The 26,336-nt window shown below is 36.5% G+C and overlaps 1 protein-coding gene across 1 annotated transcript in view; it reads right to left on the bottom strand.

Annotated features, from left to right (window-relative positions):
• Positions 1 to 26,127, bottom strand: part of GABRG1 (gamma-aminobutyric acid type A receptor subunit gamma1) — a 53,322-nt gene extending 27,195 nt beyond the window's left edge. The window contains exons 1-3 of the mRNA XM_050710586.1: positions 26,036 to 26,127; positions 8,996 to 9,144; positions 1,180 to 1,247 (exon numbers count right to left, since the gene is read on the bottom strand). Of these exons, the coding sequence (XP_050566543.1) occupies positions 1,180 to 1,247; positions 8,996 to 9,144; positions 26,036 to 26,127 (309 nt within the window). The remainder of the gene's footprint in view (positions 1 to 1,179; positions 1,248 to 8,995; positions 9,145 to 26,035) is intronic.
• Positions 26,128 to 26,336: the final 209 nt, after the last annotated feature.

The following is a 26,336-nucleotide window of genomic DNA, read 5'->3' as shown; positions in this document are numbered from 1 at the left end:
AGCCCAAGTGATAACAACCCTAAACTTAGTAGATTGTTACGCTGTAATGTATGTCATTTGCCACAGATCTGCATCATCTGTTTTTGGCACCTTTACCCCTACTATCTAAATACCACTGTCCTTTCCTGCTTCACACCAATGAAAGTCAACATTCCCCGTCCCCAAGCATGATGACATACAAGCAAATCACAAAATCTTTAACAGTCTTCTGGAATAACTATGCTTTCACCAAGTGCTCAGAAATTGCCTGCACTGGCATATCCCAGCATACTAGAACTGAACAAAATGCCCTTCTGCATGCAAATGCAAAAATGTGAGCAGTCCTGTAGGGAGGTGGAAAAAGAAAAAGACAGGAGGACAATGAGCTCAAACTCGCCCAAGTGCCAGTCTCAGTCTTAGTACTTCAGATCCTGAGCTACTGACAGGAGCCACTGCCACTGCTGGGTAGCACTGCCCAGGAGAAGTCTTGTACAGAAGCCTCTCTAAATCCTCCAGCATCACCATTTCAGACAGAAATGACAGAAAATCTAAGTAATTTGAGAAAAGGCCACAGACTGAACTTCCTCGTAAGTGCTATTATTTCAGTATTTGTACCAAATAGATGAGATCTGACCTCAACATGTCTCTCCTGAAACTAAGGTGTACTGCATTGCTTTAACTTCTGAAGAAACCAGCTATGTACACACACATTGAGGAAGACCCATAAAACCAAATAAGACATAGAAGAAGGAAGACAATAGAGTTTTTTTTTTTTTCTTTCCATGATATCAAAATAAGTAACTCATTACACTGAAAATGGTGTTATTCACAAATGCTGGGTAAATTGTTATTTTTCCTAGTCTTAAGAATATCTCCAGGAAATATTTTATACTGGGCCAGAGGTAGACCAAGTATAAACAAACATAGTGAAATTGTTCAACATGTACCAAAATAAACACTTGATGCAATGTCTTCTGTATTTTTAGAAAACACATTTTTAAAAAGAAGTTTATTGAAAGAATAAAACAATTTGAAATACAGAGTCTAAACAAGTTTCTGCAATAAGCACAATTTTATCTAACAACAAAAGAATACACAGTAAGAAATAAAGAAGCTTATCTGAATAAGATTATAATTATTTCATAACATTAATCTACAACATCTCTCAGATACTACTTTCTGTCAATATTCAAAACTTACCATATTGATTGGGTCAACTGGGCCAATGCTGTTAACGTAGACATCTGTCTCAATTACCGTAGTCCTCACTAAACAAAATAGTAACAATAGTAATTACAGATTTAATTAACTCTTTACACTGTTAATGTATTTCAATGTATGTATTAAAACAACAATATTCATTTATTAAACTCAGAAAAAGTAAATCTCTCTTTTGTTCATTCCGTGAAGAATCATATATGATTTGGCTTCCTTATTCCATGTGAATTAAGTTAGAATTATCAAGATGAATTTTTTAATTCTTAATACAACCACCATCTGTACTTTGTCACGTGAATAGGTATAAGATAGATATAAAAAAGTATAAGAGGTAAGGGGGGTGGGGGGGGAGAACATTCTTCCAACATTAAAAATTAATCATAAACAGAAATAAATATTTGGAAAAAAATGATAGTACAGCAAACCATAAGGTCTTGGAGCAGGTGTGTTTATCAACTACAATAAATCAATATGCAGCACCTTCTGTCAATTCCTACTGAAGATGTCTGACAAAAATAAAATAACTTATTACATATTTCTTCAATTCATGCGATAATAGAACACCTAAGGATTATTAATATCCTTTCATCAACTTGATCAATATACTGCTCCACACACCAAATTGGAAATTCATTAAGAGAAAGTCATTTAAAAGTTAAACATTTTCAAACTTGTTTTTCTTAAGAAATCCAGTAAAACTACTCTCACTGGGCTGACAAAATTAACTGCTTTAGAAATATATTCTCATAATGTATTTACAGAAAGACAAAAACTCTAAGCAACTTCCAAAGAAAGTCACGTCTGATGTACATGTCATTGATAAATCAGTTCTAACCTCATAACTGTTTTTTGGGGAAAAGGTACAAATGGAAGAGGTCCGGGTGTGGTGCAGGAGAGATTTGCATTTAAACAACATCAATTCACCAAGCATTTTTTCCAGCTTGTACTGGAGAGTGAATGACAAAGAGTATGGACATAAGAAGATACGTGTCCTAGTCCCTTAATTACAAAATTCTGCTGCTCTTTCTCCCATGATCTCACACATTAAAGTGAAGCACCTCTGTTTATTCGTAGATGGACAAGGAGGAAGGTACAGGAAAAATGTACTTTGATTTCATAGAAGAGGGTTGCTAGGTCATAAGATTTGATTTCTTTATACTGCAAACCATCAGAGATCTCCTAAGTGCTCTATAACAAATGTAAAATCTTAATTAATAAAGGATTTTTCAAATCTCAAAAATCTAAAACTCAGGCACACAGAAAGAAACAGGGCAACAGCCCCCCTGTCAGCTATGACAACAGGCAAGATACATTTCCTAAATATCCAAAGATACCTTTTCCCTGCCAGTCTCACTTGGCAGGAAATTCTCCCTGATCCTAAATCTGACTACCCATTGCCCTGAACCTGAGACCAAGACACCCTAGTCAGGCTGCACAAAGAATTTTTTGTATGACCACGGAGCACTAAATCCGTTGATCATCCTGCTGTCCCGAGCATGCTTCACAGGAAGTTTAAATGGACCCTGGAAACTAGTATGCACAGATGGAAATATCAGAGGAAGAAAAAATAAAAATAAATATATATATTTGTGTGTATATATACACATGTTGCCTGTGTAATGTGACATATTTTTACACACACCACGTCTCACAAATACATATGTACTCCCTTTGATTTTGCAAACCTGTTTATCTATATAACAGCCAAACCCCTCATTTTAACCACTGCCAGGCTAGAACATAAGGAGCTGGATCAAAGCATATCTTGCTTCATTGGTCAAGAAATGCTGAATCCTGTCCTGTTTGCCCTGTAACTGTAGGAAATATTTAATTCTTCCTATTAATAGGAAATTTTGTTTTATTCTGAAGTTCAGTTCTTTAATTCCAACTTTGGCAATGCCTAGCCATATGTCAAACCTCTTCACACACAAACATCTACACACAAGGATTAAAGTCACCTCAGACTTCCATAACCTGAGCAGTTCATGCCACATACTGCAAATGCTAGTCATGGATAATCTGTTCAGCTTTAACTTCTAAACTTGTTCTATTGTTTCCAGACCCATTTTGAAATGTGGACACCAAGACTGGAATTTTTTGTAATGGTGTTATCAGTGCTGCATGAATACTTCCAGTTTTCTACTCATAGTGTCTTTTCAAAGGGGACTTACTCTTCTGGGTGATGCATACCTAAGAACTCATACTACACAAAATAACTAAGTTTTACCCTAAATCATTGCTCTTCTGTGCAGCTCTCACCTTGAATTATAACCCACAGGCTTTCTTTTTCTTTTTTTCTTTATTTTAACAATTATCTTTTGTTTGTGTCTCTGAATTTACTGAAGGATGGAATTATTCTGCACATACAGTCTCCAACAGTCTGTGTCATTTGCCAACTTTACTTTAAAAAAAAAAATGCTGAAATCTTTCAAAATATCCCTATTCTTGATCAAGACTTTCCTGTGAGACAGCCCTACTTCTGATATTTCCTTATTAATAACTGAATTTTGAGATCTGTCAGTGAGCCAGTTTTTAATGTGGGCTGTGTCAATTTTATGAAATTCCAGCTTGCAGAAAGCAGTACTTGATCTGCCACAAGGGTTCTCTTGTAATGTGCCACAGGGTTCAGTTGCCTTTTCCATACTGCTCTGAGTAAGATTATTAGACCTATTAAGAGCCAGTGAAGAGTCTGAAAATCTGCCTCTGTTGAAATTATTTTAATTGACCCAAATGAAGAAGAAATATATCTGATGAAATAACATTAAAAGGGGCTGTTTTTTCTTAGATCTTCTGTATAGAACAGATCCCAGTGTTTCTGTGAATTAGAAGAAAGAATTCATTCTACTCATGTTCATAAACTAGAAGTGATATGAGCCCACTAAAATGACAAAAGCTGGAGGAGAATACATTATTTATACTAATTTAACATCCATATAATTACTTTGTTCAACTGCTCTCCACAAAGAGCTAACTGTGAAACGTGGTTTGAGAAGATATTTCTACAGTGAATGCTTATTTTATTTACGAAATTTAGTAACAGCCTTGAAAACATTATGAGTAGGTAGAAACCTGTTTAACACATCCTGAGTGAAGTGTAAAACAGTATTGTAGACTTACAGAAACTTCTGAAGAGTGAAAAGAGATAGCACAAAAGAGGCTGGAGTAAAGCAAGAAAGCGAGAGGACAGTAGACTGCATATTAAACAGGGAGAGCAAAGAACACCAAGAAGCAGCTGCCCCCAAGAGAGAATTCATCAGGTCCCAAATTAGCTGTAGCATGCAAGAGACAGAGGAAACCCATTCGCTAAGCCTTATCTGGAGAGATGCACTCACACTTCCTGATTTCCTGCTTTGCTACCATTTCTTCACTAGTCTAAATTTCTGTTCTTTAGAAAGTTTGAATGTCACTGAACATCATTTGACACAAGCATGTAGCTAAGTACAGGCTTGTCCCAGGAAAGAAATAAGTGACTCTTGTGCTTAAAATTCAAGAGTGAGAAAGAATTTCCCAGAAAGCAACAAGACATGGAAAGAAGCCTTTCTTTTGCAAGTATGGACCAGTGCTCCCCTAGCAAGGAATGATGATGGATAATCCCCAGGAATATTCTGAACTCAAATTTGGGTTCAAAAATCTGTATTCTGGAAAACATTAGCTCTAGATTAGAAAAATCAGAATGACAAAAATCTATTTTGATCACTGACAAATTACTTTAATAATTGTTCTTGCTGTTGAAAGTAACTCTGTTTCATCCTGTATTTATCCAGGTCCAATTTTCAGCCTTTGATATTTGAAATCTCTCTGCCTTTTATGCTGAAGATCTCTCTTTACCAGTTATTCTAGGTTTACAAACCTCTATCTCCTCACAGAAACTATTACAATTGTTTTAAAAGTGTAGATTGTTGCCCTTTTTCTTGTTGAATATTCCTCCATTTAGTTTACTTCAGTCCTCACCATTACCCAATAGAATGTTAGTCCATCTAAATTCACTCCTGTTCATTCAGTTTCCCTTAACTTATCAAAAAATGTGCATTTTACAATGAAGGCATAGCCCTTATTTTTATTTATCATGATTTTAATTTATCATGATTTTTAATTTAAACAGAGACTTTTACTAATTTCATCTAAGCTTTTTTTTTTTTGAGAAAATTTTCTGTAATTCCTTATTAATTGCATAAAGAAGCCTAAAGAGTTTTCTCTTCTTGGTGATAAAGCAGTTATTCAGCAAAGAAATTAGGTGCATAAAGAAATAACAGGTGTCCTTAATTTGTAAAAATATTTAATATAACAATACAATTTTCACTACCAGTAATCTAAGAATATACTTATATGGCTATCTATATTAAAATTTGTCCTCAAGTGTTTACATTGGGCTTCCAGCTCCATCTCTAAAGAATTTTTTCAGTGAGTTTGATGAAAGCAGAGCCCTGTTCTTCAATCCTTTTTTATTAAAAAAAAAAAAAAATCTTTAGCAAATACCTACCACAACACTTTTATAATTTCCATCATTTTCCATGCAGTGCACCCATAGAGTACTTTTAACATTTACTGCATACAGTCTTCTACACATTACTCTTGTACTTAATTTCCTTTAATTCTTGTAAAATATTCTTCATATCAGAATACGTACTTCTCTACATTTACCTGCTACTTTTTGTGCTTATTTAAGTTTATTACTTTCCTGCCTATAACATCCTTTTGTCGATACTACACTAAGGGCACCTACATGTTCAAGAGAATATCCTCATTATAACCTTATCTTTTCAGAGTTAGTGTATCTGTCAGTCTCTTGAAAGCCCACATTTTGTTGATGTAACCTTTAAATCCCTGATTATGTCTTTTCACCTTAGTGGACTGAGATGCAATTACTTGCCCATGCTCTGCTTACAGGGCAATCACAACTATATAAAATTCTCTAGGTAGAAGTTTCTCTATGCCCATGAGCTATAATCCTCATCATTCTTAAAAATCTTTCAATAATGACTTTTCTTAACTTGGTGATTGAAAACATTACATTAGAGATGTAATATGTCATTAATCACTATTTCTAATTGAACTTTCAGATTATCAGCTGTGTTTTACACGACACTGGGCATAAGACAACTAGAAAAAAATATATAAATTGATAAACTAATATTAATTATTTTAGTATCCCTAAGTTGTGAAAGGTGGAATAATGAGCAGCCAGAATACTTGCCTTTTAGAAAGTTGAAAAATAACAAATAATTTGATCTAGGACTGGAGCTAAAACGGTGTAGTTATAAGTAGCCAAAAGGTAAACATACAGGGAGAATAATATTTTTTCATTAATACATCAACACTCCAAGATTGTATCTGTAATTATAGGAATTTATGCTACAGATAAGAGAACCCAGGTGGTAACCGCTACTATTTCATACTGAGAAGAAGTACTTTAATAATATGTTTATGCTCCAAACATCTAAAAGTATGTTATATGTGAGTTAAAGACTAATATGTTTAATAAACATATTAAAGGTTAGCAATTTAGAAATCAGTACAACTCATGGATATTTGTGTGAGACACACCAAAAATGACAGAATGTGGTTTTCTGCTATTAAATTTCAGTACTACCATTAACTTTTCAACTTTCATTTGGCTCTCCTTTATCATCTTCCTCTGTGTGTTTAACAATGAAACCCCTTATCTCACTCTGTGATGCTGAAATTCTGTGTCAACATTAGGAAGAAAACAAAATTCTGCTCTGCTATTTAAATTCAAAAAGTGCAGGCCTCAAAAAAAAATTAAAAAAATAAAAACAAATGTGGTCTTTTTAACTGAGCTTTGTAATACAATAGTAAAGATGTTGTGGGGGAGATTATTACCTTGAAAGATAATTATAATTCCAGTCAATAACCTTGCTGTAAAAGTACTGACATATACTCTGAAATTGTGGAATCTGACACTACATTTTATCCACATAATTGAAGCAGACTAAGATGAATGAACCATAGGCTGATTTTGTTTTTCTCGCTGATAAATCTCTACTGCACTTCTCAAGCATCTGGACAGAATAAGATGCCTGTATTTGAAGCTGAAACTTTCATCTTACATTCTCCAAAATTTCTGCCCTGTGGCAGAACTCTGCAACTTCTCCTCCATCCAGAAGGATCAACCTTAATACTTGTTCTCCTAACAACAATGTGAATACCCCAGCATGTCTCCTGTTCTCATCATTGGCTAATGTTCACAAGCCTTTTAATATATGGATAGAGGTAAGTCCCAGATAGCAAAGGTCAAATTACTACAAAAGTGTACCATCAAGAAAGTAAAGAAGAAAAAGAAAGGGAGCATTTATATGAGAGAAGGTAGAAGTTAGGAGGTGTTTTCTTTCGGGAACTAATATTAGAAATCCAGAAAGTTACACATAGAGTTACTCACAGAAAGGCAGAGCTTTTGCTCTGCCAAGACCAGTACATAACATGTTGGATATGTCAGAATAATTTTCTCTTCCTCTGTTTTCCCTTTCTTTATTACAAAATATTAAGGGGAGAGAAGAGAAACAGAATTCTGGTTTCTTTCATGTACACGTTCCATTAGAAGGACTTTTTTATGGAGATAGATTACTCCCTTATAATTCTTTTGCTGTCTGATGCATGGAGCAGTCTGAAAAAAACAGGAATGCTATACATCTGCTACACATTGATAATTTAAAGAAAAATAAGCTTGAAGAGTTTTTTTGTTGTCTAAATGTTCACAGTAATTCAATTAAATAAAGGTGAAGGGAAAGACTTAGAGCAAACTTCATGAGATTCCCTATTATGACAGGGAAAGAAAAATTGCCATTCAGTGTCTTCAAAGAAACAGTCAGCAACAAAACAGAACTAAGAAATTTAGGGAAAAAAACAATTTGTCAGAAGCTTTCAAAAGAAAACAGTCTGGGATTGCATCTCTCTGTTCTTCTACATAAATGAAATAAGTCTAGATTGTACAATTGTTTATTGTATAAGCGGCTTATAGACTTTGCATTTCTCTGACACCAAGTATTTAACACATAAGTCTGTCCTCCACCTCTCCCTCCACAGTTCAGAAAACAGACCCAGAGAAATAAAATTATTTTTCTTAGCTTGATCCAGTATGCATGTGGTAGACGAGAGCTGGTGAATTTTTCATGTGTTCTATATTTTCAGCACAAATCCTACAAAATATTTATACTTAGTTATATCTGAATTGATATTTTGACTATTGAAAGACAAAATTGATTTCCTACTAACTGCAAAGTTTAAACTACAGTGATGAAATCTTCCTTCCTATAATCTTCAAGAAAAGTCCTAAACTGTCTTCATAGATTCTTACAAAGTTTTTCAAAATCTGAGCTAAGGAAAGAGGACTGGTGGATTGAGTTCAATCTCTTTAAAATACACATTTACAGTTCACTTTCAAAAGTAAGATTAAAATGTCTAGGAATAATACTTAATAAACTCCTGCTGACTCTCTCTCTATATATATATTTAATTGTGGCTGGTTTATATATACAATTATTTTTGTAATATTATCTTGGAGTAACAAAGCAAAATATAATTATCTTTTAAAGATTTATTGATCACTGTCCCAAGAAAACAATACTTTGCATAAGAAAAAGATTATAAATATAACACAAAAATTCTGCTCATGCATGGTATATTATTTTTATCAGTTCTAGAAAACCACTGCATTTTATTGCCGTTATAGTTAACTTCATTAAGCATAATAACATATTAAACACATTTTTGCCAAATTCAGCAAAATGCAGGTGATCTCTGGTTCACATCTTCTATTTACTGAATTATTTAAAGAGCTTACCTCCAATATCTGGCCGAAGCTTATTGTCATATCCTTGAAGTAAGGAGTCCAGTATGTGAGTCACATCCCCACCATGAATCTTTGGTGCTAGGACCCATGTTTTATTCACTGTTAGATCTTCATCATCCTCATCATCTGCTTTATCGGCTCTAATGGTGATTGAATTTAAAAAAAAAAAAAAAAAAAAGGTTAGAAAAAAAGAAACAGTGAAACAAAATACACAAGAGGTGAAGAAGAAACTGGTAAAATACTGAACATAATTTAAAGTATTTTATAATGAGTTCTGGTGCCAACAGAAAGAGGAAGTACCTTATTTGAAACACCAACATTTTATTTTATAGCAGAGAAATTTTAAGCTAATAAATATGTCAAGAGAAACTTTAACACATTACATACACAGAAAAACTCAAACTATGAGTAAAACTCATAAAAGCACCAGTAGGCATCCTCTGTCAACCTTTTCCTGTTTTAAAACACAAAATGGAATTCTGAAATTTTTTGCTGTACATACTCCATTTTCAATTCATGGTATTGATGTTTCTAATAGATGTTTAGTCATCGTAATAGACACATATTGGTGTCAAAAGCATTAACAGAATTTCCTTCTTAGTAGCCTCTTAATCTATCTATTACATAAACAATAAGACCTTAAATACACTCACTCAACTCCATTCAAATTTTAAGAAAGCAAACAAATATTGTGTCCATACGCTATGAAACATTCACAGTTAGAAACTGCAGTCATGTGTCAAAAATATACCTGCATGTATATGTGCTATAGCTAAAATTCTGTACCACTCTTTCCAGTTACGATTATTTGTTAGCCATCTATTTTATCAAGATGGAACAAATGCACAAGAAAAACACTTATATGTTCATGCACTGCCTGTCTTTTAATTAGATAAGCAGCAATATATATTTTATCGCTAAGTCATTAGTAAAAAAAATGGCAGTACGTTGGTTATGTCTGCAGATTCACTCAGATATCACCAAAAGGTCAAAGAATGCCTGGAAGTAGTTTTCTTTCCATTTGGATCAAATGCATGTGGACTTAAGTATTCCTCCAGTGCTAAAGTTTGCAATCTACATTACTCATCCAGCATAATTCAGGGAACTGCTATGGGCTTCAAATCAAGCAAAGTGCATCAGACTGATAGCAGTAACTCTGACTGTCATATAATCTTCACAAAGGGACACTGCATAGCAATTATTACTGAGGGTATGCAAATCATATAAATCAGTTCTAATGTTACCATAAGCATAGATATTCCAGTAAAGGAAAGGAATCAAAGTACTGTCCTTGTACCAATTTGTATTGTACACCAAAACTAAAATGTATTTCTATATTATTAGAAAATGATTTTAAAGAGCTTCTAAATTACAAACATACTGCACTCAAGGCTAAGGGTGGAATTTTTCAGTAAATTTCCTACAGGAATGAAGACCACCAGGATGTTCCACAACACTACGACTTCATAGAGAAAGGACAGAAAAAATCAGGAAAGTATAAAGATGGAATAGGCATGCCTGGTTGTTATTGTAGTCCTTTGTCGGAATGCACCAAAACAGTCTGTATCCATAAGACCTTGCACCACCTCTCACATAATACTATTAAGTCTCGCTGAAACTCAAGACTATCACCACTGTAGTAATTGCTCAGTAGTTTCAGCAAGCCTGCTTTTCAGGCAAGTGCAAGAGGGAACTGGCCACAATTCGGTAAGTTTTCAGAAGGTGAACAAAAGGCACTGCTTGGATATCAAGGTTTTCATACCTAGCTTGCTGCAAACAAGTCACAAGAGTCTATTATAGCTGAAAGTAATAAGAAATCTAAATACAAGGTTCACCATCAGCTTCCCCTCTAACAACCTGAAAAGTGCTTTCATTCTTTTAAATTGAAATGTACCTTTTACTGCACTACATAGACATTATAGAAATGTCAGCTATTAAATATTTAACATCCCCCATTAGCAGGATTCCACTAATGGGAGTACTAAAAGAAGTAGGAAGTGAAGTTTTGTAAATGTACACTCCTTTTCCCTCAAAGCTACCTATTGCCATCTCTTTCATGTTTCATTACCACACTGTTTTATTTATTTATTTAATTTTGGCCTGTTTGTACTTTATGTTATCTAATTACTATATAAATTAGCTTATGGTTCCTCAGAGTGCAGAGGCAATCCCAGCTTTTCCCTGAGGCATTAAGATGATGAGGAGTAAAACTTAACTTATGAGCAGCTCTCTAAAGAAGGAAACATTCACTACAAAACTGACCATTGTGTCTTATTCTTTTTGTTCCCCATCCCTTAAACAACAGAAAGTACAGGGAAACTACCAGAGCTCCATACATGACACAGTGATGAGGACACAGTTTTGTCTCCCTTTAATGTTCTTTTTGCATCATCATTATTAAAAATATCCTAGATTTAGCCAAGATGAAAGGTACAAGAAGTCATGCCAAATGCCCATGCCGACCTAAATGCAAGAAGAGTTACAACCATGATACCTCCATGCACAGCCACTCAAATACCCTGCCATTTTGAAGCATTCATTTTATTTATGGATTCACATGACAACTCATGTGGGAAGGGACCAGAGGAAGTCTCTAGTCCAGCCTCCTGCTAAAGGCATGGACAGCTCTGAGGTCAGACCAGGTTGATCAGGGCTTGATTCAGTCAGGTCATGGAGACCTCCAAGGAGAAAAAACTGCACTACCTCTCCAAGCAATCCACTCTCCACTTCTCTTCTTCTATCATGTAATATCTTTAAATATATTTGAAATTAATAAAAATAAAAGAAATATACAAGTACATATCAGATTTGTACTTCCTGGTTTGCCTAAGGCAAAATCTCTGGACATCTACTTTTAAAACTTCGAACTATAAAGTACTATGCAGATGAGGACACTGATAGGTTTCTGAAAGCTATTAATAATACAATAGCAGGGTGAGATGGAAAAATTCCATCCCAATATCCAACAGCTTTTCCAGACACTACTAAATAAATCCATTTCAGGTAGTTCTTTTATCAGGAACTGTTTCTTTTCTTCCATACCAGTATGCTAGCTCAAGACCTTGTGACTTGCTCATCCATTAGCTAAACAACCAAAAGAACCAGTGCAGATTAGAAATGAATATATCCAAATGTGGAGGAAAAGGCACTATTGCTATTCACAATTTGTGAGGAGACATTCTCACTCTCTCCAATATAACCAATGTAACTAGCCTTTACAGAGATGATTGACTGTGACATCTTGCTACCAGAATGCCATCCTTTTTATTTTTTTTAGAATGTGCCCAAGACCACTTTGAGCAAGCAATGAAGACTATAATCTCTCTGCAATGCTAAGGGTAGACATTTCTGCACTTTTGATTCAAAAGCCATAGCCACTGACTAGCAAGTCACACAAGAGAGATAAGACAGGAATGGTGTTGGCGGGAAAAAGGAAGTGAGCAGAATATATAGAATGTTTTCTGTATGTGTTCCAGTGAAACAGAGCACACAACAACTGTCAGCTGGAGTCCTCCATTCAGAGGTTGGGAGGGAAGTCGCATAAAGCAGATAGTTCCCCAGACAGAGCACACAGACATATGAAGGGCAGACAATGGATATACACTCATTTCTAGGAATCAGAATTACTGATTCTTATCATGCTACATTGGTTTGACCCACTCTGTTTCAAAGGTAGAAAACCCTTCAGAATTACAGTCAGCAGGATTTGTTGAGAAGGTGTTACCAGGATCTAACTGAGGATGCTAGACCACATTATTTAAAGAAATATTCACATTGGAGAACAAGTTGGTCCAAAACTGTTTATCTTTGGCCTAATTCTCTGTGCCTCTTAATTCACTTTTCAAAGGCCAGTTTTTTCCCCAAGTTTTGGAATGGGATAAAGGGTAATAAATTTAATTCCAAACTAAAAAGATAAAGTGTTAAATTCAGGTATGCCATTGAAATATTTAGCAACAACCGTTAATTTCAGCTTAACACCATTTTACTTCTTTGCAGTTGAAATAAATCTTACAAACCCATGAAGATTAATGCTAATTAACTCCACCCTAACTTTAACAATAGCACTTTCCTCTCTCTCTCACACAACCCAGGGAAGAAAGGCAAACAATTAAAGAGGAGTTCTTTTCCTTTCCCAGTTTATCTAAAGGTTATTTCACTATACACAGATCATCACACTTGATCCTCTCTCCATTTACTATAAACTACATATTTTTTTCAACAAATTTCACACAGTAGGTCTTTTTCGAACTCTCTGGAGAGACAAAGGTTCAGAGCAAAAATATGACATCTTTACATTCAAATATTTCTAGGTTGACCCTAATTTTTATAATTCTCTAAGTATGTAAGTCTTCACTTCTTAACATGCTTGTTGTTATAACACTTCCGTTAGCCTCAGAAACTTAACAGTAACTGCATGTATACAGTGAACAGTAATTAGGCACAAAGTGCCCTAATTATGCTCTCTGTCCTTCAACTAATTGGAGACATTACCATGAATAATAAATCCCTCAGCACAAGCAACTAATGACTGAATAAGTCTTTTCAATATCAGGCAGCATGTACATCTTCAGACATTAATATCACAGGTCTTTGTTCTATTTTAAGTATGAGAAAAAACAATCAGATGAGCTTTAAGTTGCAATTAACATCTGTCAGGTTATATAAGGAACTGAAAAAAAAATGGATACAGTGAGACTGCTGCTACTGCCATTTGCATCAGCATATGAAAGTATTACATATAGAACTACATGCATAGCATAGATGGAGTATTTAAACACAGATGAGGATCAATTTCATTACCCACTCCCAGGCTCCTCTTCCCACCCAACACACACAAAGGTTCCCAGTCCTCCAGGTAGGGTTGATCTACGGGGAACCTATAGACTTTTGGAGAAGCAATAGAGACTGGCCAGAAAACCTGTATTATCTCCACTGACACTTCATGCCTTCCATTTCCTCTGAGTAAAATGAGCATAATCCCATTTTACTCCAGAAGCACTGCTAACTCTCTCCTGTTGGTAAACTGGACACACTGCCTTGCACAGAGCATTCCACTCATCTGACTCTCTGAGACAAGCTAAAAGAAGAACAGAAGTCAAAGCTGAGGATGAAAAAGAAAGCTCCTTTTAATGAGCAGATGATGTAATATTTCCATTTCTAAAAGACCAGTCTCGATGCTGCTCTTCTGCCTGACGAATGAACTGGTTCAGCAGCTAAAGATGCATGCAGAGGCTTTACAAAGGAAAAGAAAGGATAAGGGGAGGAAATCAGTGCTTCACAAACCACAGACAACTAATAGACAGCTTACATTGGATGTAGTGACTGGGACCTGAGAAAGGAAGTTCCTAGCACACATTGCCTGCCAAGGTTTCAAAAGGTTGCATAATGATAGAACAGAGCACAAATGTGAAGACCATGTCATGACCATCTTGACAACAGAAAGTTTAAAAAATTAAAAGACTCCACAATCAGTAAGTGCACTTTTCTGCTTCTTATATGTAAGGTCCTAGAAGCCTATATATTTTTGATATATTTAATGCAAGAAGCAACTAACAAATCACAAAAAATGCCTGAAGGCAACTGTTATTCACTGGTTGTGCTTCCCGGCATATTAGTAGTATGTCCTCTAAGTATAATTAAATTTAATCTCTATTTTACGGTACTTCAAAAAAAAAAAAGGTTTTCAACTTTCAGACAAAATGGTAATGTTTCGCAAACTGCAAATATGAAAGAATACATTGATAATAAAAATACAACTTCAGAAGTCTGTCGATATCCTGCAATTAACCAGACACTGTTTCACAATAAATTAGTCCAGACAAAGGTTTCCAGGGCAGGCTTCCAACCTCTCAGATATCTAACCAGACATGATCTTGCTCTAGAACACCAAACATGATAAGCTTGGATACAATACAAAAGTGTATTTCATGGCCCCATCAGTGAGAGTTCAGATATCAGATGACCTAGTCAACTATGAAAAAAGACCTAAAGCGTTGCTGAAAAACAAAGCATGGGATTTGACAACCCAATATGCAGACTCAGGCACTTTTACAGGTGCTGGTGCTGGTTCTAATTCTGAAGGTAAAAAGGTAAGTTCTTACATGTTTCACATGAATGACCAAGGCATAGGGCCAGGTATAGATGAAAGTCTGAACTGTAGAAGGATGACAAGTTTAAACATTGCCTGAGACAGAAGAGACTTCATTACAAATAGAGCAAAATACAACTTCAACATGGTAGGAAAGAATAATCGCTCTTATCTGAGTAATTTAAAATATATAATAGCATATTTTCTTGGATCTACCTAAGATAAAGCAAGAACCTGAAACAGACTTGGAGTATCCTTCAGGACTCAGAGTCCTGCACATACAAAAATATCCCTTTTTCACAGCAATAGCAATAGCAGCAGAACCACATAGTCATGACTGCTAGAATAGGACACAACAACATTTTTTCTTCGAAGACTTTCCTGATTTTTTTCTTCTGCTGCTATAAGTACTGTATTGTTTAGGCATCTCTCCAGAACTTCCAAACTTGATGACTGACTTCATACTCATCTGCTGTATGAAATTTCAGTAGAACTCTTTTGCACTTCATCATCAGCTTCTTCACCAGTATGCTTTATTCATGGCAGAAAATTCCTGGGAAAATACTGGAACTGCAAACAAAGAAATGTGGCTACTGAAAACATGTATCCGGGAAGCATTACTAGCTCATTCTAATCCTGTGGGATATAGACTCACTGACATATTCCTTCATCTTCATTCTTCTTAAAGTGGTTTGACATTCTCTTGACAAAAACATCTCTTTTCTTTTCTCCCCATCCATTTCATCTCAGGTGCTTTTATCAATTTATTCCCTTACCTCCTGCTTTTTTTGCCTTGCCAGAGTCTGGCATCTTGTTGTGTGTCAAAATGCATTTCTATCCCACTGAAGTATCCGTTTTACTTAATATAGCTTTTTAAAATATTTTTGCAGTATACCTACCAGATACCATTAGGCTGATTCTTCTTCTGTATATACATACTTACTTATGTTCTTCTCTTTCTCTAATCTCATATTTTCTGGCTATTCATTATTTCTTGCCTTGTTTCCTCTTTCCCTTCTTCTTCACAAGTTTTTACTGAAGGGATGAATTTTCCCCTTAAACCAGCATTCAAATTATCAGGGAAAATTATGGGAAAAATAATGATAATAAAAAAATAATAGTTAAAAAAAAACAACAAACAGAGATTCTTATCATAGAGAAACATTCAATTTTTAGGTTAAACTTAATAAAGAAGTTTACTTACCTATCTGATAATGGGTAAAGTTTTGTTTAAGAAAATCACCTAACAAAACAAAAGCTGGCATTTCAACAATTCATGTAATGGAAAGTGTTGCTTACAAATTTGAGTGTTTACACTATCAGACTCGTGGCATCTTAATGCATATCACAAGCATCAGGTGATCAAGCTTTTCTGAGTGATTACAGCTTTGAAGTACACCTCTGAAAGATATGAAACTTTTCTCCCACACACAATAAGTTCAGTACAATTAATTTTAGTCTCAGTAAGACCTTCGCTTAAAAGCATTATTACATTTCTTGTAAACTGATCTTCAACATCTCGGTGATATAGTAGTATAACAAAAACTAATATGAACAATACAACTAGACTTAACTCTGAACACTTAACAAAGGCACAACCTGACTCCAAAGAACATTTATAGAAACATGAATTTTTGAAGTTCAGAACAACACGTATTATTAAAGATATGATACAGAACAATTTTTTTTCTGAGACCAACACAAATTGCTCTCCTCCTATGTCAACTTTCATATAATATTATTTCAAATGACACTTGTCAAATTTGTTCTTATTAATTCGAATGGCTTCAAAGTTCTCACAGAAATTATCATCATCATTCTAATCAAATTATCACATCTATCTGTCCACATATAGGTAATTCTCTGTGCCAGTTCAGAGCTACTGGTTTCTCAAACATATGAAGTCTGATAAAGCACTTTGACCACCTTAGTAAAAATAGCAGTTTACCTTCATATGTGGTTACAAAAATACTCTTCCCAGTTTTGTAAATCTGATGGGGACAAGTAGCTGTTTCTGCACCTCTGCACCCCTTTTCTTTTACACTATAAAACAGGGAGCAAGAACCTCATATGAGTAAGATAGCAAACAATAATGGGAAAAGAAACAAAAAAAAGAGGTAATTTGCTAATTCTTGCTATTTCCCACAGAATCACGCACTTTAGAAAAGACCTTGGGAAGTCAACTTCAACTCAAAGGAGGGCTCATGCTGAATTCAGACCAGGATGCTTAAAGCTTAATCCATTTGGGTCTTTGAAAACTCCAAGGACAGAAATCCCACAGCCTTAATGGACATGTTCCACAGATTATCTATCCTTAGAGTGATTTTTTTTTTCTTTATACCTTATTGGGTCTTTTCCTATTGCAATTCTTCAACATTTTTCTTTATTCTCTTACGGCTCATTACTGTGAAGACGCTATCACTGTCCTCTTAATCACCTTCCTGTAAGTGCTAGGGGTTCCTACTGGGTCCCTCGAAGCCACCCCTTCTACAGGCTGAACAAGCCCCAGTCCCACAGCTTCTCGTCACAGGGCAAGGTTTCCTGCCTGACCAGCTTGACGGCCCGCTGCTAAGTTCTCTCTCCTGTTTAGACCGAAAAGTGGATGCAGTGTCTATATGTCGTTTGGCAAGTGCTGAGCAGAGGGAGACGATCACTTCCCTCAACCTCCTGAGTACATGCCTGTTCAGCCCAAGATGTTGCTGGCCCCCTTTGCTGCTAAGGCACCCTGCTGTCCACCACAAGTTCCAGGTCCTTTCTGGCAGAGCTGCTCCTCAGACAGCAGTCCCCAGCCTGTTCTGCTGCCAGGGGGCTTCTGGCCCAGCTGCAGAACTTCATATTCATCCTCAACGAATTTCATAATATTCCTCTCGACCCATTCTACCATCAGCTCTGGGGCCCTCTGAACGGCAGCCCTGCCATCAAACATATGAACTTGGTATAAGCAGTCTTTCAACAGGTTAAAAATAAATAAATTGTCTTCAACAATGGCTATACTAACATCATTATTCCCAATGCTCTGAGCAGCTCTTTTTCTGCCCCAGACAAGTGAGGAAACAGGACACATTTATCACTAGTCCTCTTTCTTCACACCAATTATTCTATGTTCTGATTACAAACTTGCAGAACGTGTTGTGTGTTTTGTTTTGGCACATTCACAGCAGAAATATTCTTCTTCCTCTGTTCTCAGAAAATCGTTATTACAATATCTTAAAGCAGTTCTTTGCCTAGACAAGTACTTGAAAGTGCCCATTATCTTCAGTAAGTAGGTCCTTCCTTTTTTTCAGTACAAACCTTTCTATTGCTAGCTGAAAAAAAATAATAATAATAGAGGCCCTTATGCTATCTATATTTTAATCTTACAGATGAAGAGCATTCTGCCTTTATAATTGTTTTTTAGAGAAATATACATTTATCTTCTCCTACCAATTGTCTTCTAAGGAGAGTCTTCCCACCATTATATGCAAAAGAAAATAAAACTTATCAAGAAGATAAAGTAGTTTTTAAGAAAATTGATACTGTCTTGACTGAAACTAAGTGTAAATTACTAAAATTCTTAGGGAGATTTATTTCAGATGGATTTGAATGAAACGGACATTGTTAAGTTTTGCTTTCTCAATTGGTAAGTCTCACCTTTTTTGTGGGTTTTGGTCAGACCATGGAATCAAGTAATTAAAACATAAAACGCCATATTCCAGTGCTCCTTCAGACCAAATAGCAGGAAAGAAATTGAGCTTCGGAGAACAGAAGATAAAAGGATAACCATAGCAAATTATAGAGTCTAAGTAGATATGACTGAAAAGAGACAAATGGTACTAAATAAAGGACAAAATGTTCACAAATTACTAAGGAAGGACATGATGATGAAAAGCCATCACCTCTGGATATCTGGAGCACATTAAGCACAACAGTATCAGACCTCCTAGGAGTTTCAGACTAGAATCATCACACAAAGACAAACACACATAAATCCATGTGCCACAAATCAGCATCCAGTTCAAGAGACTGCAGATCTTTATCTGCAGTCTCTTGAAGATCTCTTGCAGATCTTTATCTGCAGTTGACTGATGAAAGGTTAATTATCATCGGGTTCAGAATGAACTGATGTATTGTTGGTGGGTTAAGTGCTTTGATTGAAGAAACATTTTCCAGAGTAGAACTAGACCTAAAGCAAACCTAACATAAATGAATACTGAGATCCATAACCTTAATAAAAAGCAGTTACCCTAATTAAATGCCATCCCACAGCCACTATAACATTAATCAAATCACAAAGTCAACAGTGTTAGATTTCAACTTTAAAATGTCTCCTGAATCACAAGAAATATATAAAACAAGTTCTCCTTCATGAGGTAATTTCAGTTATATAAGCTACTGATAATTCTGCATACTCATGCAAACATTTGTTCTAACAATTCACTGCATATTTCCTGCAAAATCTTCAGGTAACTAGGAATCTACTATAGCCCTTCACAAAAACTAGCTTCTTCAAAATACTTCCAAATAATGACACACACCTGAGCAAGTACCAGTCTCCTTCCCCAGGAGTTTAAGTAATATATATAGACTGAAGTAGCAACAGAACCAGAGACTTGTATTGAACTGCATACCATAACTGCAGTGTATAGGTGAATCTGGCTCAATACCATAGAAAAAGCCATACACCTTCTGTAACTAGACAATGACAACTTATCCCCAAGAGAAAGAGTTAATGGATTCTTCTGAAATTTTTGTGTAATTGTTATTAGGCAATTGCGGACTAATCCAAAGGTCGATGAAATTAATGAATAATCATACAAAGAGGCAAATACGCTCTTTAAGGGCTAGTGGCAATACCTAAACCATGCAAGATAAAATTTGCTGTCTGTCTCTGCAAGCAAAATTCTCTCTTCTCCAGTGTAATTTATTGTGTATTAAATATAACACATATATTTTACAAGAGAAGCATTCCACCTCTCGTCAGACAGTGAATAAAGCTTATGACTGTCAGAAATGTCCCCTGCTGGGTGAAACCTGCTGGCCATCAGATGGATGGTCTTCATCAAAAAATCTTGATCTTAAGATATGGCTCCATAGCTCACCTGCAGCAGGTCTGACACAATCTGGTATATATTCAATGTCTATATGTTGGTGAGGTCAAGTACATTTCTCCATCAAGGAAAATTTTGAGAATAGTTTATTTTTAAAAAATGTCTACATAATTTATTCTACAATGTAAATGTGACATTGCACAATGAAGAGAAAAAAAAAATTGTCATGACTTACAGTGCCAGAGTTAGCAACCTAAATTAATACTTAATACTACAACTTTTCCTAATATAAATTCCACCCAGCTGAACTTTATTCTGAAAGATAAATTGGACCATAATATTACATTATTAATAATAAAACTTAATCCCTCATGGTACACTGCCTTAAATAAGGAGAAAACCATATTATATGGACAATCAGCCACTTTTTAAGACTGAATAATTTCATCTGGTGGGGATGTATCTTGTGTTACCTCAGATCTTTTCTATCCACAATTTCTGTCTATCTTCTTGAAAACAAGAATGACTGCATATGATTTAGGACCACGAAAAGACATTCACACCTGACCAGGAATGAGGAATGCAGTGGCACTGAAAAGGATTTGAGAATCAAGGCAGAAAGCAAAAAGAACACAAGGTACACCAGGGCAGTACTGGAGCTAATCCCGGGATCTATTACCTCAGCAGTATTAAGCAGGAGTAGGGGAGTAATATTCTGTGTGTATATACCATTAGTGAGGCTAATATTTGTATAATCTACCCATTTCTGAGGTCTGCTCTTCAAAGAAAAATTGGAAAGGGTTTAAAAAATGTCTAAACGAATAATTCAATATTTGCTGAAGAAATTTAAGTAGCTCAGTTTACTTATCTGAGAGAAAAATGTAAGCTGCTATTAAGTTGCCTCTTAAACTATATATACCAAGGAAATAATTCCGGCTATAGCTTGGGTAAATCCAATTTAATGGAAAACTCCACCCTGTGCTGAATATCTCTGATTGTGACACATTTGTATAAAACTTTCATTTTGGACTAGATCACTCAACAGTTGCTCATCTCTGAGAGGTGAGGAAGTTTTTTGGAGCAAGGAAGTAACCCACAACATGTCATGAAAGACTATGGTGAAAACAGACAACAGGATGTATTCTAACCAAGATAGTGATTCCCTTAAGAATCTTCAGGATTAATTTTAGGTGCTCTGAGATTTCTTCAAGGTGCTGCAGACCATGCTCCATTCCTAAGAGCATCTCCAGCCATGGGTCCACACTGTGAGGTTGCCCTAAAAAATCAGAGGTGCAAACGGGGTCATGGATTTGCCAAGAGATGGACTGAAGCACATTGGATTCAAAAGTGGCTGGGACAGTTGCAGCATGTGGTACATGGAAGAGAAAAAAAAAAAAAAAAAAAAAAAGGAAGGAAGAAAAGGAAGAAAGAGAGGAGGAGAGGATATGAGGAGGAGAGGAAGAGAGGAGGAGAGGAAGAGAGGAGGAGAGGAAGAGAGACTTTTTCATCTAGCAGAAGAAGGCAGAAAATCCAGTGGCTGGAAGCTAGAAGAACCTAAGACTAGAAATACCGTAAAATACTTCACTGGATTCCTTCTTGTTGAGTGTGTGTGCAGGGGCTTAGAACAGTTATACTGAAGCAACAAACCTGATTCAGAAGTCAAGTTCTGCATCTTCATTTATTCTTATGTTGGACCAGATTATCACAACAGATCCTGCAGACTTTAACATACATCAATGAAAGCATATTTTATGAAGTATTTATTTTCATCTTTGCCAATCATTAGGATTTCCCTCTTTGAAGCAAATTCCATTCTGATCAACTCCTTGGAGCACTGGAGAGACATATCTAGTCTTTCCAGTCACCTATATCACAACATCCTCTTCAGTGCATGATTTACCATTTTAAGTTTAAATATGTAGAATCAGGTTTTTACTTAGGCCAGTAGGCCACTGAACTCACCACACTATTTTCAGACTTATTAATAGAAGCACTCACATGTGTAAAACTGCAAAATCAGGGTTTCCGTGTCATCAGCAGATTAATTCAATTGCATCTGAGCTATTCTTCCTTACAAATTTTTACTATTAAGTGAAATTGTTAAGAAATAAAGCTTAGCACCGCTGCCATCCACCACCCTTTCAAAGGCTCTTGTCAATGTGCTACATACTGTTGTTCATAATCATAACTTCTCTCTGTCACTTTTTACCACACATTATGATATTATCATTTTATTTAAGTGCATGATATATTTAGTATGCCATGCAAAAAAGGACTGAGCAAGTAATTAAAAAGCCCAGACATTCTTCTCTCATAAATGTTACTATAAAAAATGGTTGTTTGCTCATCTTGGCAACTTGCAGACTCTTTTTTCTGTGAGTTCAAAATACATGACCTCTTCAGCTTTATATGGTAGCACAAACCAGGGCAACTCACTTTCCAACTGCACATATGCCAAGGTACTCAGTTCTCTCCATTTAGGTAGTCCTGCATACTATCCATAGAAATTAGGTGTTGCATTAAACCCAAATTATTACAATTCCTCTGTAACTTCAAAGAAAAAACATAGGTCCTTCTATCCCCTTGTCATTTACATGGTCAGACATGTATCCATGAAAAAGTTGACCAAAGTCAATGAGTGCTCACCTTTAATGTTTTCTATCCAGCTTAAAAAAAAAAGTTTGACTTGGTAGCAAGCAACAACAACAGAATATTTAACAAGCAGAAAGTTAAAAGCAATTGAAAATGTTGTTTAATTTACTATGAGAGCATTTTTAGATTGCCCTAGTTTGAAGATTTCCTTTAAATCCAATAAAGGAAAATAAAATGATGCATAAATAATAGTAATTCTTGATGTTTAACTATTCCTAGTTAAACTTTATATTAACACCCCCAAAAAAGATTATGAACTGTTAATAAAATAAAGAACTTTTTAAACAATTGGTGCTAATAAATAACAAGTTCTTCACTGTCACATCATGAACGAAGCATATATGAGTGAGGATAATAATGAATAAACATCACAGATGTTCAAATGAAACACTAAATCACTATTATCAAGCATTAAGAAACCCATGTTGTTATGACAGGCTTAACTCTGATCCATGAATTTATCCAAGAAGAAAATGTAGGCTGTATTATATAAGTATTTTCCTATGAGATGCTATGAAATGGAAAAGAAAATATTAGTTGACATTTGCACCTGCCGACAGTCCCATTGTGATGGGGCATTTATAATTGCTTTTTAGAACAGCCACTGCCAAAACTAAAGAGAAGGTATAGCAAAATAAAGTAAACCTTACAGTATGCTGTTATAGATGCTGACCAACAGGTATCGCTTAAAACAGCAAGAGGCATTCAGACAATGACCTCGTTAATAAGCTTTAACTTTTGGTTAGCCCTGAAGAGGTCAGGAAGTTGGACTCAATAATCTTTGAAGGTCCCTTCCAACTGAACTCTTGCTCTACTCAGTAGAAATTTTTAAAAAATGTGACAGTTTAGCTGTACCTGTACATTTAGAACTAGGAAAACAATATTAATTTTTTTATCAACCCTTATGGTCTCCCCAAGAAATATCTGTTTATATGAGATTAATAAGAATAATGAGTGTGCTGAACTTGTAGGACTGCGGTGACTGCTGGGTAACTACTCTTTTCTTGTGCACACCTAATGGAAAGGATCACTTCTGTAGAAGGTGTACCAGCTATTGAAGACATCCCCCTTCAAAATACCAGCTCATGAACTTACACCGAGTGCAGTGGCAATTCTTTGTGTCTCTTTGTGGTGTGTGTGCAGAACTAGGGGAAAACAACTGTTTTACGGGTCAGAGTTCAACTGTTGCAAATTCCTTCAGTGAAGGTGTGCTATGGCTTTGGGGCAATACACTAAAAATGATAAACTCATGGTTGAAGTCAACTTCAAATTTCCTTTCTTAGGCTTTAGTTCCACGTCACATCTGCAGTAACTTTTACCCACACTCAACATAAAACAACACGTATAACTGAAGGTTGGAACTAGATGGTCTTTAAGGTCCCTTCCAACCCAAACCATTCTATGTATATGAAAAGTTATGCAATTTGCAGCCTTTAAAAACTGTGTCTTGAAAGATGGCTTGGCTCCTGCAGGATGTTTTTGGAAAACCAGCTAGAATTGGTGCGGCCTAGTCTATTCTGGAGAAGAGCATTGCTTCTATGTTTTTTCATTTGGACTTCAATGAAAAGCTCTGGCTGAAACTACAGAAAGGCAGCCAGAGAAGAGAAATAGTATTTCCATCATACTTTGTGGCAGGCTGCTAAAGGGCGCTAGAGCTCACAAGCTCTCTGCAAACACCCTGAGTTGTAATGCAATACACATCAGAGAATCAGGAAAACATCTGAAAAACATGTCCATTTGTGGTTACTTAAAAAAAAAAATAACAACAGCAACAACAAAATCTCTCAACAGACACCGTTTTCTTATGTATTCTCTGAATGAAAGGCAAGGCTGAAAAACGTTGATTCAGATATGTGCATATTTAAACCAAAGGGTGCATTTTATCTGAGATGTTCTGAAGCACAAAATAAAAAGATGCATGTAAGTTACTCCTTTTTCTCACTGAAGACTTCTCATCAACTTCTTTATACATGCGACCATTAATGAGATGTAAACATAATAATCTAACACCTAGTCTTGTAATCACAACCACACTTTGACAAAAAAAACAACAACAAAAAACTTTTTTTTTTAAGCTAGTCCTCCTCCTTTGTAACCAAGCCTTCGAACTGATAAATTAGCATGCATATTCTTTTCTCTCAAACCACTTGATAATTTCTTTCATACCTGAGGTACAATATGTTCATTAAGAAGCATTCTGAAGATGCACAGCTGCACTGGTATAATTTCCATCAATGCTTTTGAAAAATATTTCCGTAATATGCCAAGGTTTTAAAAGACAGAATAAGGAAAGTATAATCAGTAGGGTTTCTAAATGGGATAACACAGCAGCCTTCTGAAGATGAGAGATGAGCTGAGATGAACACACTTCACACAGATTGATAAATGATCATTCAACACGAGGAAGGGGTCTACATTCTAATGGATTTAAAAAAAAAAGTTTATGGATTTTTTTTTCTTTTTCAGCCAGTCTTTTTATATATATATATATATCTGCTATAGCCTCTTGGAATGACAATTTGGTCTTCCTTTATGAAGACACTGAGCAACAACCGAATACCATTTCGATACTGCTTTGTGTTTTTTTAGGAGAGTATAACCTGTGGAATGATGCACATTACCTCTGAATTATTAATGCCGTTGAACGATCAGATTGCCTGTTGTTAATTTTTTTACGGGCACTAGTAACACGCAGCAGCACCAAACTGTTGTGTCTTGAGACCCTCCCGCCCAAATTTCACAACTCTCCCTCGGAAGGCACGTCTCCAACTTGGCGGACTTGAGCAGCAGCAGCCCGGCACGCGTGGGCCCGATCCCGCAAGCCAGGGCTGGGCAGGATCAGGGCCAGGCGGCACCCCCGGCTGCGCGCACCCCACAGGCGGCGCGCTAGGGAAAAAAAGGGGAAAGGAAAAAAAAAAAAAAAAAAAAAAGAAAAGGTAGCAGCACCACGAGCGGTGCCAGCACGCTGCCACCCGCGGCGGGGGCAGACTCTCCCCACCCGTGGGAGCGCAGCCGGGGCGGGGGGTCCGCTTGTTGCGCCGGCCGGGTGATGCGACGCTCCCACGAACAAGTGGGATGCGGCAGAACTTTTACTTTCCCGGTGCCGACTTCCCCCGCATCCGAAGGAAGCACCTTTAAAATTTTATTATTATTATTTATTATTTTTTTTAAGTTTCTCAGCACGCCTCCTTCCCCTCCCCAAGCCCGGCCGGCACCTCCCCGGGAGGAGACGGGCTGGCGGTGGCGGTGCCCGGCCGTACTCACCCGCTCCCCAGCCGCACGGTCAGCAGCAGCAGCAGCAGCCGGGCCCCGCGGCGGCGGCTCCAGAGGGGCGCGGGGCCCCCCCACGCATCCATGGGCGTGCGGGAGCTTCTCCTTTCCCCGACTTTTCTCCGGAGAGGCTGGGGAACGGCGACCCTGCCAATCCCACCGTCCCCCCCCACTTCGCGGCACACGGCAGGCAAAGGGAGGGGAAGGGAAAGGGGAGGGGGAGAATAAAATAAAACACCCAAACAGGTAGGGACCCACTCTACAAGGACCGAGCAACTCGCCCAATAGGCTCATC

The sequence above is a fragment of the Cygnus atratus genome, chromosome 4 (assembly GCF_013377495.2).
Source record: "Cygnus atratus isolate AKBS03 ecotype Queensland, Australia chromosome 4, CAtr_DNAZoo_HiC_assembly, whole genome shotgun sequence".
NCBI classification, from domain to species: Eukaryota; Metazoa; Chordata; class Aves; order Anseriformes; family Anatidae; genus Cygnus; species Cygnus atratus.
Note: the sequence above shows the minus strand (reverse complement) of the source record. Positions and strands in the feature narration are given on the sequence as shown.